This window comes from Siniperca chuatsi, linkage group LG10 (assembly GCF_020085105.1).
Source record: "Siniperca chuatsi isolate FFG_IHB_CAS linkage group LG10, ASM2008510v1, whole genome shotgun sequence".
NCBI classification, from domain to species: Eukaryota; Metazoa; Chordata; class Actinopteri; order Centrarchiformes; family Sinipercidae; genus Siniperca; species Siniperca chuatsi.
In genome coordinates this window covers 11769748-11783954 of record NC_058051.1, presented here as the reverse complement: position 1 = coordinate 11783954, position 14207 = coordinate 11769748, and the positions used below count along the sequence as shown (strand labels likewise).

The following is a 14207-nucleotide window of genomic DNA, read 5'->3' as shown; positions in this document are numbered from 1 at the left end:
GAGTGGCCCAGTCTGGACTGTATTTCTTGGGGGGGGGTTGAGCCGAGCCGTGGCTGAGATTGTGAGATTTCCCTCTTGTTGAGGTCTGGATGAAAACTGCGAGAGCTACTACTTCAGTGCAACTAGGAAAGAGATAACTGTCGAATTACTGCAAATAGAGAATAAACATGTCACAACAGATGAACACTGTATCTAACAAAAAACAAAAGCACTGTGCTCAGGACTTGACTCAAACCATGTACACCAATCCTTCCTATCACTTACACACATCAATGAATCCAACCACAGGATCTGCTTGCACACAGAAACATATCACACCTGCTTTTTACTGGACTGCACAACCGGGTGTATCCGGAAACGTACTGATCTACCGACGAGCGGCAGGCTCGTTGAGCTGTCAGCTGATTTTTCTGGCACAGTGCTTGAGATAAAACAGACTCAGTGACTGACTGTGCAGCCGAGGCTCGAGGAACAGCGTTACCACAGACTAAATGAACCAGGGGTGTGTTGTGATCAGTCAGGCCACAGGGGGGCAGGGGTTCACAAAAACAGGACAGAGCCAACTCCGATGTGAATTTCTCTGATGGACTCTAGACACGTTTGACAGGGATGTCGACGACAGTCCCTCGACTTCTCCACAGAACTGTTTTGCCACCTGACTTTGCCTTGTTGGTAGTGGAGCAAAACGTGAGGAGGATATATTGAGTTTAAAACAAAAGGAAACAAAAAAAATGCCAACTTTTATGGAACTTAACTAACAGAGGGCAAAAAGCATCCTTCTACAGTACAGTACCATATAAGTTAAAAAGAACTCTCATCTTGTCATGATTGACCCTGTTTTACTGTCTCCACAGCTGTTTATGTCTGTGTAGACTTTTGTGCCATTGTGCCATTGTGCCCTGTGCGCTCTCTTTCTTTATCTTTACTCTCTCTGTCTCTTGTCATTCTCTCCTTTTTTCACTCTTGGTCTTTCTCTGACGATTTTACTCACTCTCCATCTTCACATTTCTCCCCCCTCTCTCATTTTCTCCTTCACTCCCCCTCCTCTTCACCACCTTCCCATGTGCACTTTTACCTTCCTGGCAGTGCTCTTTTGTTTTAAGAGAAAATAGAATATAATAATCCTGGAATATTAAAAAAGAATAAGATGACAACAACAAATGGGACACTAATTTTTTTTTTCTTTCTCGTGGTCAAACAACCTGCTCACACATCCCTGGCATTCTTCCCTGTCATTCCTCCTGCTTTCCTCCTTCCTCCCTGACCTCTTGCTCCTTTGTATGTCTGTCTTTACTTTACTGCTGAACTATTATTCTTGTACAGACTGTAAAATGTATTATTTTGTACAACTTTATTGAAAAAAATAACTTTTAGAAGATCCCTGTGCCTTGATCACGACTGTACGTGTGTAATGAGCTAAAGTGGGTGTCATACTGCGCTGTATAGCTTGGCCAATCCCCTCCTAACTCCCTGCCTCTCTTGCCACTTCCTTCTCTCTCTCTCTTTCTTTATCCCTCTCTCTTGCTGTCTCTCTCACTCTCCTCTGTCCTCTCTCTCTCTCCTCGGGGACCGAGGACAACCATTCGTAGCTCTTGTAGTTTTATTTCTCTCCCCTATCCTTCCATTCTCTCTTTATGATTTAAATGTCTATTTTTGGATCCATATACCCCAAAAAGATAAATATATGAAATGTATATGGGTTTTAAAAAAAAAAAGTATTTTATTAGAATCAAATGAACCTTGACAAATTGTACACTTGATAGTGTGCGTATTGCTATAACTTAAATCCTTTCAACTGAAGTTGTGTTCAGGTTTCTTTTGTTTTCCTCTGTTGACATCTACAAAGGACATTTTGAGGGTTAAAGAGGAGATGACCGATGCAAAACATTGCTTGTTTCTACACAAATCTTATTATTTTGCTAAAAAAGGCCAAAAAAAAGACAAAAAAAGAAATACATTTCAGTTTATTTTCTGATGGGGGGTCCCTCCTACCTAGCCTTGCAAAGCAGAGGCAGCCTGTACAGTATTAGCATCTCTCTCATTTCAGTGCCCTAGTCTTCATTTAATGTGTACATCAAATATGGGTCTCTACTTTCTGAACAGAAGCTCTAAGAAATAAAGTTGTTTTTTTTTTTTTGGTGCAGACAGCAACAGGTCTGTCATTATACATATAAACACACTCACAGACACAGGCATCACTACTCTCTACTTTCTCACATAAGCTGCATTTTTGCAATCTTATCCCTAAATTTTCATCAGCCGGAAGGACTGTTGTAAATCCACACTAGCGGAAGTGGAGTTTCCTGTTCGTTTACCAGTCATTTCCTCTTGAGATATGCAGAGTCTGTATTTATTTTTCTGAGAGGAGGCCCTCTGGTTTTGAAGCTCAAGAATGTGGATATTCAGGTTGAAAGTCTAATAACAACCTTGCCTCACTCCCAATAAAAGTGTAGCTGATGTGCCTTTATCCTGCAGTTGGCTCCTCAGTGAGTCCATAAAGGTAACTGAATGGACTAGATCTGAATATCCAGTCTTATCCTGGAAAATACAACTCCTGATTAGGGCTGCACGATATGGTAAAAAAAAAAAATAAAAAAAAAAAATTACGATTATTTTGACAGCTTAAACGATTGCGATACAATTCACGATTTAAAAACTACTACACTGAAAAAACTATAAAAATTATGATGACGTGACATTTGTTGGGGTCTGTACCAAACAAATATGTTTTCTTCAGCACTACAGTACTTTATTATAATGCTGTTTTGTCACACATTTGACCTTTATCAAAAAATTGCAGCTTCTGCGATTTGGATATTGCACTTGGCCCTATTGCGAATTTGATATTTTGATTAATTGTGCAGACCTACTCCTGCTACTTTTTTTTTTATGTTTTGGGTGTGTTGCCATGACAACAGTCAGAAATGAAACCATTGAAAGGAACCATTTTACCAAAACTGAAAATTATTCACTCAGCCCCTGTAATAAGTGTTAGCTCCAGACCACCAAACACACAGTGAGTTAACCCCATAGTTCACTCACAAAATCTTACATTTAACTTCTCATCTTTTATACCTTCAACACAAGAGAAAACTTTATTTACCCCAAAGTAAATTTTTGTTCCCAAGATACTCAACACATAGTGGATATACGCAACTCTCTAATCTCAGATATTCTCCAAAAAGCCCAACTGTTTTATAGCCACGTTTGTACTGTGCATTTACAAATATAACATCAGTGGAGTGGAGTATGATGGGATCAAAAGCTGCAAGGGTGGAAATGAAACCATTTGTAGTAGGAAGTTCAAAGTTAATAAAGATGAACTGTGACCTGAAAGGAGTGGAAAAGCACAGCATGGTAACCAGTCGTACCTGACATCTATCTGTGTATTTAATGTAAATAAATGTAAACTTTAGCCTATTATTTACTGCTAACATAACACTCAATTCAGATGCAGCTCCTGCACTGATTTATTTTGCGTGAACTTTAACTGCAATAACCAGGGAAGCAAGAACTAGACTGCATTTGGATGGACAGCATGACTTATCTGTCCACAGGACTGTTTAAGGTGTCAGCAGTGAAGACATGCAGTAAATATGAAATTAAATAAATAATTGTAACTCTAATGAGGTCGTGCCAAAGGGATTAAAAAATGAAAACACTGTGGGCTATAAGGCAAAAACAATATATATATAATATGGTTTTAAGTTCTACCAGGGAATTTCTCTGTATTTCAATGAAGAATTATGTGCCTGGAAATAACATTTACCAGCCATGTTTCTCAGAAAAAGGAGGTGATTCAGGGAACTATGGAATTAATCATGAAATCATGAATCATTAGTTCTGTGTAGGAAGAAACTCTCCTCAACTCCCAACAATGGAAACTGATTAAAAACCACCTTTGTAGACTCCTGACTCAGCTCTTTCATGGTTCCTATGAGGACTTGTGATTGTTAGCCCGTCTGTTACACTTGCAGGAAGGAATGTTTTATCACTCAACCTTTGTTTTGTTTTTTTTAACAAAGGTAACAAGAGTCAACTGGAGCACTCAACATGAACTGATCCCTGCCCTGATAAGTGTCAACCTAAAAGAAATTTAGGGGTGTGCTGAAACCACTGGTGTGTGAATCCTAATATGTTGCTACAGTGTGTCTGTAGTTGAACTCTGTTGAATGTTTAAATGTCAAATTGGCTAAATCTGATTGATCTCTGACTACTTTTATTTGCTGCCATGATGATGTGAACACTTCTTTTTGTTAAATAATTCAACTTTAATCAGTTCATACAAAGTTACAAAAACGTGACACTAACATAAGCAAATGGTACATAAAAAGGGTTTTCAAGGTCATGTAGATATCCATAGCAGGGCTGTAGCTGCTATTGAGGACATTGAGGTAGTGATGTTACGTTTGTGGATAATCCAATTCTTTTGAACGGCTCTTCAAACCGAATCGTACATGGACCGTGACTTTTTGTCGTTGTGCCAAAATTTCACTGCCTGCCCTAAATCCACTCCCCTTCACGTGAAACGTGTACCAATAACGTTACCACTCTAGTCACAAACTGTCTGCGACTCACAGCGTGATAGTGGGTCCACTTGATTACTATCCTGGCGTAAGCTGGTATCGCATCAGCTGGACGGAGTTAAAAGGTTTTCTAATATTAAGTGTTGCGTGAATTGCATTCAAGGCAAGGCAACTTTACATACATTTCATGCAGAGGGTAAATTCAAAGTAGTAAATTCACTGACAAAGCAGAGGGATATGGCGTCACCTTGTGTAATGTTTACAATGCAGAAGTGCCTTAAACCAGCATTCTTTCTAATGGCCAGCAGGGGCAACTCCACTGGGTTGCAAAAAGAAGTCCGATTGTAAAGAAGTCTATGAGAAAAATACCCTACTTCACACTTGATTTATTACCTCAGTAAACATTTTCCTTATGAGTTTATGGTATCAATTGCTAGTTTCAAGTCTTCTTCAATACAACATGATGTTCATTTTGTAAATTATGGTCCCATTTAGAGTAAAATAGACGATAAAGTAGAGTATGCTTTAGGGCGTGGCTACCTTGTGGCGACCTGTCAGTCAGGATAGAGGTGAAGCAATGTGTATATCACTCCCCAGCTCCACCCTCTCATCCAAATATGGTCACTTCTGGCTCCAAAAAAAACCCCAAAATGCCGATGGCCAAAATGCCAGACTTGAGGCTTCAAAACAGTAGTCCACAAACCAATGGGTGACGTCACGGTGGCAACGTCCACGTCTTTTATACAGTCTATGGTCCACACATGCAAAATGAAATTATATTGGTGGGATGTCTAAGGTTGATCCAAATCTTACTCGATCATTATCCTAGTGATTTTTTTGCAGATAAACCTAATTACCCCTGCCCCCTAAAAAAAAAAAGAACAAAGAACGATGAGCCTTTTTGAATAGCTCTCGGAAAGGAACCGGCTCCCTTCAAAGAGACGTAATTCCCATGACTACGTTGAGTTCATCCTCTATAATTTGGGGGACTATAATTTAAAAGCTTACACAAAAGTGGATGTTTTGTAGGCTGATTCCAGTATTTTTAGACTCGGTGTGTTTAAATTTGACTACTTTTAGGCCAACAAAATAATAAATAAATAAAATAAAATAAAAAATACTAACTGAACAGTTAACTGAATAACAAAATCAAAAATGTTACTGACTTTTTCTGGTTTCTGGTCATAATTTTCTGAGGGTGTTTGGGAGTTCGTTTAGGGGACTATGTGGCCTCAGTATTTCTAAAATACTGTCTACGGCCCTGGTTCACAGTCTTGATGGCTATCTGATTATTTTATCCATGTAGTGTTTTAAAGTACTGTCTTATCTCAGTCTTAAACTGGTGTAAGTTTGTTTTCCTTGTGACAGTTTATATATATGTATGAATGTAAAATTTAGCAATAAAGATGTGAACGTTTCTTTTTGTAACGGTCAAGAAACCACCTGACATCCCGCACCAGCACCGCCCCCTGAGTGACGTCACCATCATCATTCCTTCCCGTCTCTCCTTCCGCTGCTAGCAGAGTTAGCACTAGCACGTTAGCTCCCAGCAGCTGTCGGTGGCAGTCAGTCAGTCCGAGTGGTGGTGCATTTGTAATCATCATCCTCCTCCTTCCCTCCCGTAGAAAAACCGTGGACGGCCGGGTTGTTTCTTCGGGGGCCAGTTGCTTCACCTCTCCGGGCGACCTGCGGTAAAATATTGTTGTCCTCGCCGTCACGACAGGAAGAAGCCCTGGGACATGGCCAGACCAGAACAAGTCCTGGTGCTAGAGCCACAACAAGAACTGAAATTCAGAGGTAACAGCTAGCTAATGCTGAAGTAGAGGGCAGGGCCGGGGACTAGGTAGCTAACCTAGAAGCCGTTAATGATAGCCACTGTAGCGATTTCTGAATTAACAAGTATAAGTTTACTAATGTATCGTTATTAGTTTTTCTCTGTTATTAAATTAGGCGGTTATAGTCAGCGTTAGCTGTAGTCTACATTGTGTGTACGACAGCATTGGCGATGACAGGTGAAACGACACAGTGTGCGACGATGCTAGCTAGCTAACTAGATAGCATTGAGCTAACCTAGCTAGCAAGTCAAAATTGCTAGCTGTCATTGCAGCGTCAGGGCAGGCCCGCCGTCCCATTTCTCTAAATCACTAATTTGCTCCCTGTGTCTTGTCTTTTATTCTCTGACAGCATGTTAAACACTGTGCTATGATCAAATACTTGGCATACGTCTCCCTTCGGTGTTGTTGCTAACACCCGGCTGCCAAGAAGTGACTATTCTAGTATTTTCTACGGTCAGGGTGTCATTGCTTATCCTTATTACCATGCTTATTTCCCAATATTATTAACTGGCAGACGGTGATTGAGTGCTTTATCATTTACTCTCACTGTGCAACTTGAATTCCTTTCCAGCTTTTCTATGTCCAGGCAGAATGATTGTGAAAATACAGGCTGAGCTGGAGTGCGAGGGATAATGGCTATATTCTGAGATAATTGCCTTTGGGTGTGATATTGCTGTAGAAATAGGTCAAGGGATGGCCTAAGGTGATGGGATCAGTCAGTAGTGGGTTGTTCGCTGATTGATTTATTACAGAGCTTTGAATGCAAAGATGAGCAGGAGAAGATGCATAACACCCACTCAGTCACTGATGCACAATGTAACTGATTAGAACACAAAGCACAATAAGGTTGTTTGTCCAAAACACATTTCCAAAACCAGGGTTCTGTTTTCAAAAAAGGTTAAATATTCCAGTCTGGAGTCATTAAACATGGTCAGGTGGTTTTATGAGGGACACTGTGTGGGTGATCTACATGCTACACAAGCAACAAGAAAACATTAGCACTTGTATGTCACAAAGATACCCCTCTAGTAAGTTTTCTACAGCATCCAGTTTCTGGCTGAGGGCGGGGCATGAATAATAAAGTAAGCGCTTGCACACTTTGCTGCTTTTTCCACTGTTTTAATGTTTAATGTGCAATGTTTATTGTAGGCTCTGTGGACTCCCTCACAAACATTACTCACATATTCATCCTTGCAGACACACAATATGTGTATGCACTTTATCAAACAAGTTCAAGTGCCCAGTGAGTCTTGAGTCTTAACCAGGAATCTAAGCCACGCACACCAATGACAAACAAATACCTGTACCCAAACTAGTAGACACCCTTGAGTCACTGTGCTGTTTCTCTGTGTCCTCCTCAGGCCCGTTTACAGATGTCGTCACTGCCACTTTGAAGCTCACCAACCCCACAGATAGAAATGTGTGTTTCAAAGTCAAGACAACCGCACCTCGCAGATACTGTGTGCGCCCAAACAGCGGCATCATTGACTCTGGCACCTCCATCAATGTCTCTGGTTCGTAAAAAAATTTGTATCCTCTGGCAACATAGGTGAAACGCCCAGTCAAATGTGATACTGATACAATCTGATATCTGTATTTTTGACTTAGTGCCTTAACAATGTGATGATCTATTGTTTCTTTCAGACAATATGTCTAAATTAGGGCTAGGTATTTGGTATCTGAGGAAAAAAATCACTACCATTGTGGATCTAATGGCCTAGCAGAAGGAGGCATTTATTGATCATTTCATCCAACAGCAACACTAAAATAAGTTCAGAAAATTGTATCTTTTTACTTTAATGCAAGGTGTTACACAAGGAGAAGACAATCTTAAAGCTATATCAGGCTATCATGATAATCAAAACCCTAGATGAAATCTAGTCTCCTATGATTAAATTGATATAGTTCCAGGAATAGAACAATAAATGCCGAACTACCAGCCAGCATGTATTGTGTTTCAGCACCAAAATAAATCTTCTATCCTCAGATCTACCAGTGATTGTACTGATATAGAAGTCGACCACTTGAGGTTAGAAATATTGTTGAAAAAGCATCAGGAGGCATATCTGTAAAATCTTTGCAGGTGCTGGGTAACTACAATCTGCACAAAAAGATGAAAGACACCTGCACAATTCTATCTTGTTCCAAGTTATTGAATAATAAAAGAAGAATTAGGAATGATAAATATAGTTGGGTTGAATAAATATCATTTAAATCACATAAATCACGATATAGAATTTCTATATGTATTGAAACTAAAATAATGTCTTAATGGATATTGTAATATTTATTTTTTTCCGCATAGCCCAGCAGTCTCCCTGCAAGGTTGCAAGGGGATTTCTGGTGGAAGCCTTCACAACTCAGTAAGGTGGTGTGGGACAAAAACACCTAAAAGCTCTAAAAGACAGTTTCAATAACTTGAGTTGTAATTTTTTCCTTGCTCTGTTATATTGATGTTTGAATTAAAATGGTCCCATCTATCGTCTTCATTACTGTTTGGAAATCAAATAGATAAACAGAATTTCTAACATTCATTATGACCATAATCATTGTGTAAATGGTCATCCAGGCATAAAAATTAACATTTCAGGACAAGTAGTCAGTTCATGAGGAGTAAGCGGGTCACAGTGTAACCCATATCTTAAACCTGACTGACGTCTTTTTGTTTGCAGGTTGCGTAATAGTTGTTATGGGTTAAGTTAGTCTTTCCCTAATGTTCTGGCTCTCCATTCTGTTATTGTTTTTGTCCACAGTTATGCTACAGCCTTTTGACTACGACCCCAATGAAAAGAGTAAACACAAATTCATGGTGCAGTCCATGCTGGCTCCATACGACATGACTGACATGGAAGGAGTTGTGAGTACCAGAGCATATAATATGATTTGGGATTCTATTTTTATTGAGCTCAAGGATATTTATTCCTTAAACTATGTGACTGTTGACCGTGAGTTTTTCTTGATGAACCATACTGTAGGCATTTATATCTTTCAGAAACCTACAGAGCCTCTGGCTGAACTCTTGAATATTGCAGTTTACATCTGTTTGTCTCAGTGTGCAGGAACTAATCTGAAACATGGGGACAAAGCCATACATTTATAATACTCGTCCCAAATCTTTTAGAAGATCATTTCTTTAGAGCGTTTCCTTTGAGTTACATGAAAGATAAACTAAACTGATCTGTTGCTGAAGAATCCCTGTATGAACTTTTACTGTATTTTCTTCCTGTCTGTCTCTCTTTCCCTCTATAAATATATTATATATGTAGTGATATATAAATAAAGCTTAACTTACTTACTCTTGATATTCTTGTCCACAGTGGAAGGAGGCAAAGCCTGAAGAACTGATGGATTCAAAGTTGAGATGTTCATTTGAGATGCCTCTAGAAAATGACAAAACTGTAAGTCTCACTCTTGAGTTAATGGGCATTTGTTGTGCATTTGTTAAGCGAGTCGATAAGTGTCCGGTGTAGATGCACAAAAGTCAGTTTCTCACATCCCCATCAGATCTACAAACTTGTAAATGTTACATCATGTATTTCACAGACTTAAATAAAAGCAGACTTATGATAACCATTTTAGACTTTAAGGATTAAAATCAGATTGAAACATTCACATTGCATGTTTCTTAAGAGTTACATTTTTTCCCTTTTACTCAGTATTTTCTAAGTCTCCTACCCATCAGCGACACATCACTGTATCACCCATTACATGCTTATTTATTCATTTATGATTTGTTTGTACTTTCATCTCACTCCCTACCATGTATCTGCATGTTTCTTTACCCCCTTCCTTCTTCTCCCTCTACTCTCACACCACCACCCTACCCCACCCTCACTCTCTCCACAGCATGAGAGTGAAAGCAACAAAACTGTGTCTTCCTCTGCCTCCTCTGTTAAGACTGAGCACTCCACGCTGCCCAAGTCAGCCAGTGCTTCGCTTGATGACGGAGAGGTGAAGAAGATCATGGAGGAGTGCAAGCGGCTGCAGATGGAGGTGCAGAGGCTACGGGAAGAAAACAAACAGATCAGGGTGAGATGCACAAAAACAAAAGAGGCATTCTGTCTGTGTTTTCTCGCAGCCTTGTATTTTCTACTCCAGCACTTCCTCGATCATACACAGTAAAGTAAAAAATAGTTGGAGAGTTTCAATCTTGCATGAGGTGTCACAACATCTGAAATAAAATGACAGGGTAAATGATTTTGAAATTTTATTTAAATGATGGCCATCATAAAACTAGAGGCACCGGTGCCAGGAATACTGTTCTCTCTTTCAGGAGTAACAGCCTCCAAATGATTCAATTAAAAATTAATAATCTTTTCTTGCATATGGCAGAGCTTTAGTCCAAAGGCTCCTCCCTCTTGCGCTGTACCAGTGTTGCCAACTCTTCGCAGGGAGAGTAGCTGTCGGTTGTTAAAAATGTAGCTAGAAGTTACCAAATGACGTCATCTGTAGACTTGCATATCTCTATATTACAGTCTTTGAGGGGGCTAAGGGAGTAGCTTGTCCTGATAGACTGCTCCTCACTATCTGGTTGCATTCATGCACTTGTTGGATGAATATTGTTGTCAAGTCAGATAGCAGTTCTGTACATTCATGTGCTTTTTGTTCAGAAATAAGATCCATTGTTGAAAGAGTTGTTAGCACCTGTGTGAGAAGAATAAAGAGGAAATATTGCATTCAACATTGTTTATCAATCAAGGTTTATGTAAGCAATTACTTAGGGGAGCGAGGGTACACTATATCCATTGTAAAACAACATGCCTTTATCTTCGTTAGTTTGCTTACAAAAACATACAAAACAACAGCAAGTGTCCTATGGTTTCCTCAGTTCTGCTTTGTACAGACGTCCGCAAGGCAGCACCTTCCAAAAGCCATACATTCCTTTATTTTTAATTTGGAATGCAGAGGCAGATATTGGTATCAGGATTTTTTTTTTTTTAATGGCACACAGTTATGTTATAGTGGCAGATTGAAGGACAAAAAAATCCATCAGACAAGTAACTGATTCAGAGGTCATGTGCTTTGCTGTAACAATCATTTCTTTACATTAAATGTATGCTCTTCTACATTTTGATCTAGAGTCTTGTCCCCTAACCCCTAACCCCTAGGCAACAAAGCTGTCATAAGACTCTAGTGTTGTAATATGTTGGGGATTTGTGTGATTGGATATTTCTGACAGCGCTTGAAGGCAGCAATATTATACCTTCTTGCAACAGCTCAGTGAAAAACAAGGCTGTCCACTATGATGGTACTTTGTGTGTGTGCTGAGCTTTTTGACTGTATCTCTGACTCCTCTCTCTTTATCACAGGAGGATGATGGGCTGCGGAAGAGAAAGGGGCCCTTAGTGGCTGCTCCTCACTCTTCGTCCATGGCGACCTCGGCCATGAGGGACGAAGCTCTAAGCACCCGTGTCCTGGCGCTCTGCGTGCTCTTCTTTGTCATTGGAGTCATCATTGGCAAGCTGGCCCTGTAGAGACACAGACAGACAGAGCACAGTGATAGATGGATGGACGGCGTGCTCGGGAGGACACGCGTCAATGACGGCAACGGAGATGTCTTCTGGGTTTATGTTGATTTCTCTTTCTTTTTTTTCTTTTTTTTTAACATTTAAGGCAATATCATGATGGTTTGTCTGGATGGAAAATAATTTAATGTGTAAAAAGAAAACAAAGGAAGGCGATCCCAAGTTAAACCATGAGTGCGAGCGTTTTTGTCACAGGTCTTGCCTTTTTTTTTTTTGTTTTTTTTTTTGTGAAATAATCACCACCTCTGATCTGTTCTTTCCGTCCATCCCTCCTTCCTAATGATCTTCCGCAACTTGCACAGGTAACAGTTAGTGGTGTGTGGAAGTGGCTTCACGCTGGCTAAATGTCAAAAGTCATTCATTGATTCTTAAGTCTTCAAGTTCCTCACTCACATTGTCTGTAAGAAAGATCTAACACTCCTCATCTGATAATCTCTCTTCCACTTATTACTGATAATATGTAAGGAGAGGTGAACACAAGTGATCAGTGAAAGACTTTTTTTCTAGACTCAAACTCTATGTATTGTCTTCTAAAGAGTATGTGGTAAAAATGTGAGCCAGTAAAAGCTGTGCATGTGTGTGTATGTACGTCTTCTTGATTTTGCCTCCTGCAGGAGGGCTGATGTGACTGCGTGTGGAGGTTTTTATGTAAGGAGACCACAAATGGTGAAATCACAGGCTGTATTAGAATGAAGAGAAGAGGGGTGGTTTGTAAACAAAGCTATCATCTGAACACATTTCCTCTACAGAACAGAAAATGGGGTGTTTGTTGAAAATCAGATTAAAGCCTTTGATCATTTCAGTCGCTAACCAGACTAAGGAATCAGTAGAAATTCAATAAATCTATTTTTGGGCCATATGTAAAATATAACTCAGTAAAATCAAGATTATGATAAAGAATTTATGCTACACAGTGATCTAGTACAAAAACACAACTGTAGTTAACACTTTAATTTTCTTGATAGTTCCTCAAGTTGAGAGAAACAAAAAAATTCCCTTCAAGCAGTAAACTTGTCATGCAAAACCAACTCGGACATTTTCAAAATATAACATACAGTATGTAACAATAGTTTGGCCACCTAGTTTAATTTTGCCCATGGATTACTGTATCTGCGTCCTCTAGTGTATTACAGCAGTTGTTTGCTTTTTTTTCTCCTTATATTATCATTTAGCCACGATGCTTCTGATGTTTATAATATTCAAATGCACTATATTCAAGTGTCCACTCAGCAGTCTGCATGAAATGACATGGATTTATTATGATTATTATTATCTTCTCTTTTTTTTTTTGAGTGTTGAAGTTATTTTAGCAAAACAAGGAAAATTACTGTCTTTTCAAAAGGGACCATCTTGAGGCTGGTTTATCAGTTTGTGTGTGTTTGTTTCCTTTCGATTATATTTTTCTTTTGTTTCCTGTTGGGCTCTGGTGGTTGCGAGATAACAGAGACAACACAGCTGTATTATCTCGGCTATCACATGACCATCTAAGCAGGTTGGTTAAAAAAGAAAAAAGAATAAATATCTGTATTTTTTGTTGCCAGAGGGAGCTCGGGGAGCAAAGAAGTAGGAATGTGGGCGGCTGGGAGGAGGACTGACCTGTGAATACACACTACATTAAAGAAAAAGGCATCAGTGCTTCAGACCACACATGCAAAGATACAGTCACACAATGTAATCACACAATAATTGGATACTCTTTTGTATGTATATAAAAATAAAAAGACTTAAAAAGATAACTGGCAAAGTTATTAACATACTGTAGTAAAGGAAGAAATCAATTAAACAACCACCATGGATCATCATAATGTAGCATCATAATGAATTAAAATCCATAAACCCCCAACTGTCTGCTTCTGTGAAAAGCTTACTCTTTTTTTTCTCATTTAGTTAATATTGCAGTCTTTGAAAAGAGTTTGAAAGGTGTGTGTGTGTGGCTGCAAAAACAGACTAGCAAAAAAAAAAAAAAAAAAACATCTGGGGTGCAGAACCACTAAACCAATGCCTTTATTTAGGGGGTTATTCACTACTGGAAGAAAATATAAATGTTTAACTGCTCTTGATGGATTAAAGGAGCATTCTACTGATTTTACACATGAAGATTAGTTTACTCTTCACATGGAGTGCTACTCAGTCTGTGAAAACTGAAGTATAATGTCTTCTGTGGCCCTCGAGGGACCTTATACTCATTGCCATGTTACAATCAGTGGTTTGAGACTACACATTTTTAGCAGAAAGCCATTACAAAGTGGGGGTGAGAGGTTACAAAGATATGGCCGCTTATGAGGTAGGGAGGGTCCAGAGAAAAGATGATATTGGTTGAT

The 14207-nt window shown here is 39.2% G+C and overlaps 2 protein-coding genes across 4 annotated transcripts in view; both read left to right on the top strand.

The window, feature by feature from the left end:
- Window positions 1–2151, top strand: part of gnas (GNAS complex locus) — a 27051-nt gene extending 24900 nt beyond the window's left edge. For both annotated transcript variants that reach the window (XM_044210408.1, XM_044210407.1), the window contains one exon: window positions 1–2151. This exon is cut by the window's left edge and continues 487 nt beyond it. The gene's annotated coding sequence lies outside the window, so the exon portion shown is untranslated.
- Window positions 2152–6002: 3851 nt separating this feature from the next.
- On the top strand, window positions 6003–13729 carry LOC122882722 (vesicle-associated membrane protein-associated protein B/C-like). Of its 2 annotated transcripts, none has more exons than XM_044210414.1 (6): window positions 6003–6323; window positions 7723–7875; window positions 9115–9218; window positions 9679–9759; window positions 10208–10390; window positions 11671–13729. In XM_044210414.1, exons 1-6 carry the CDS (start codon window positions 6266–6268, stop codon window positions 11833–11835), a joined length of 744 nt encoding a protein of 247 aa, XP_044066349.1. In that variant the 5' UTR covers window positions 6003–6265; the 3' UTR covers window positions 11836–13729. The 2 variants fall into 2 exon arrangements, with proteins under 2 accessions (XP_044066349.1, XP_044066350.1); XM_044210415.1 differs by having other exon boundaries at window positions 6039–6323; window positions 10259–10390.
- Window positions 13730–14207: the final 478 nt, after the last annotated feature.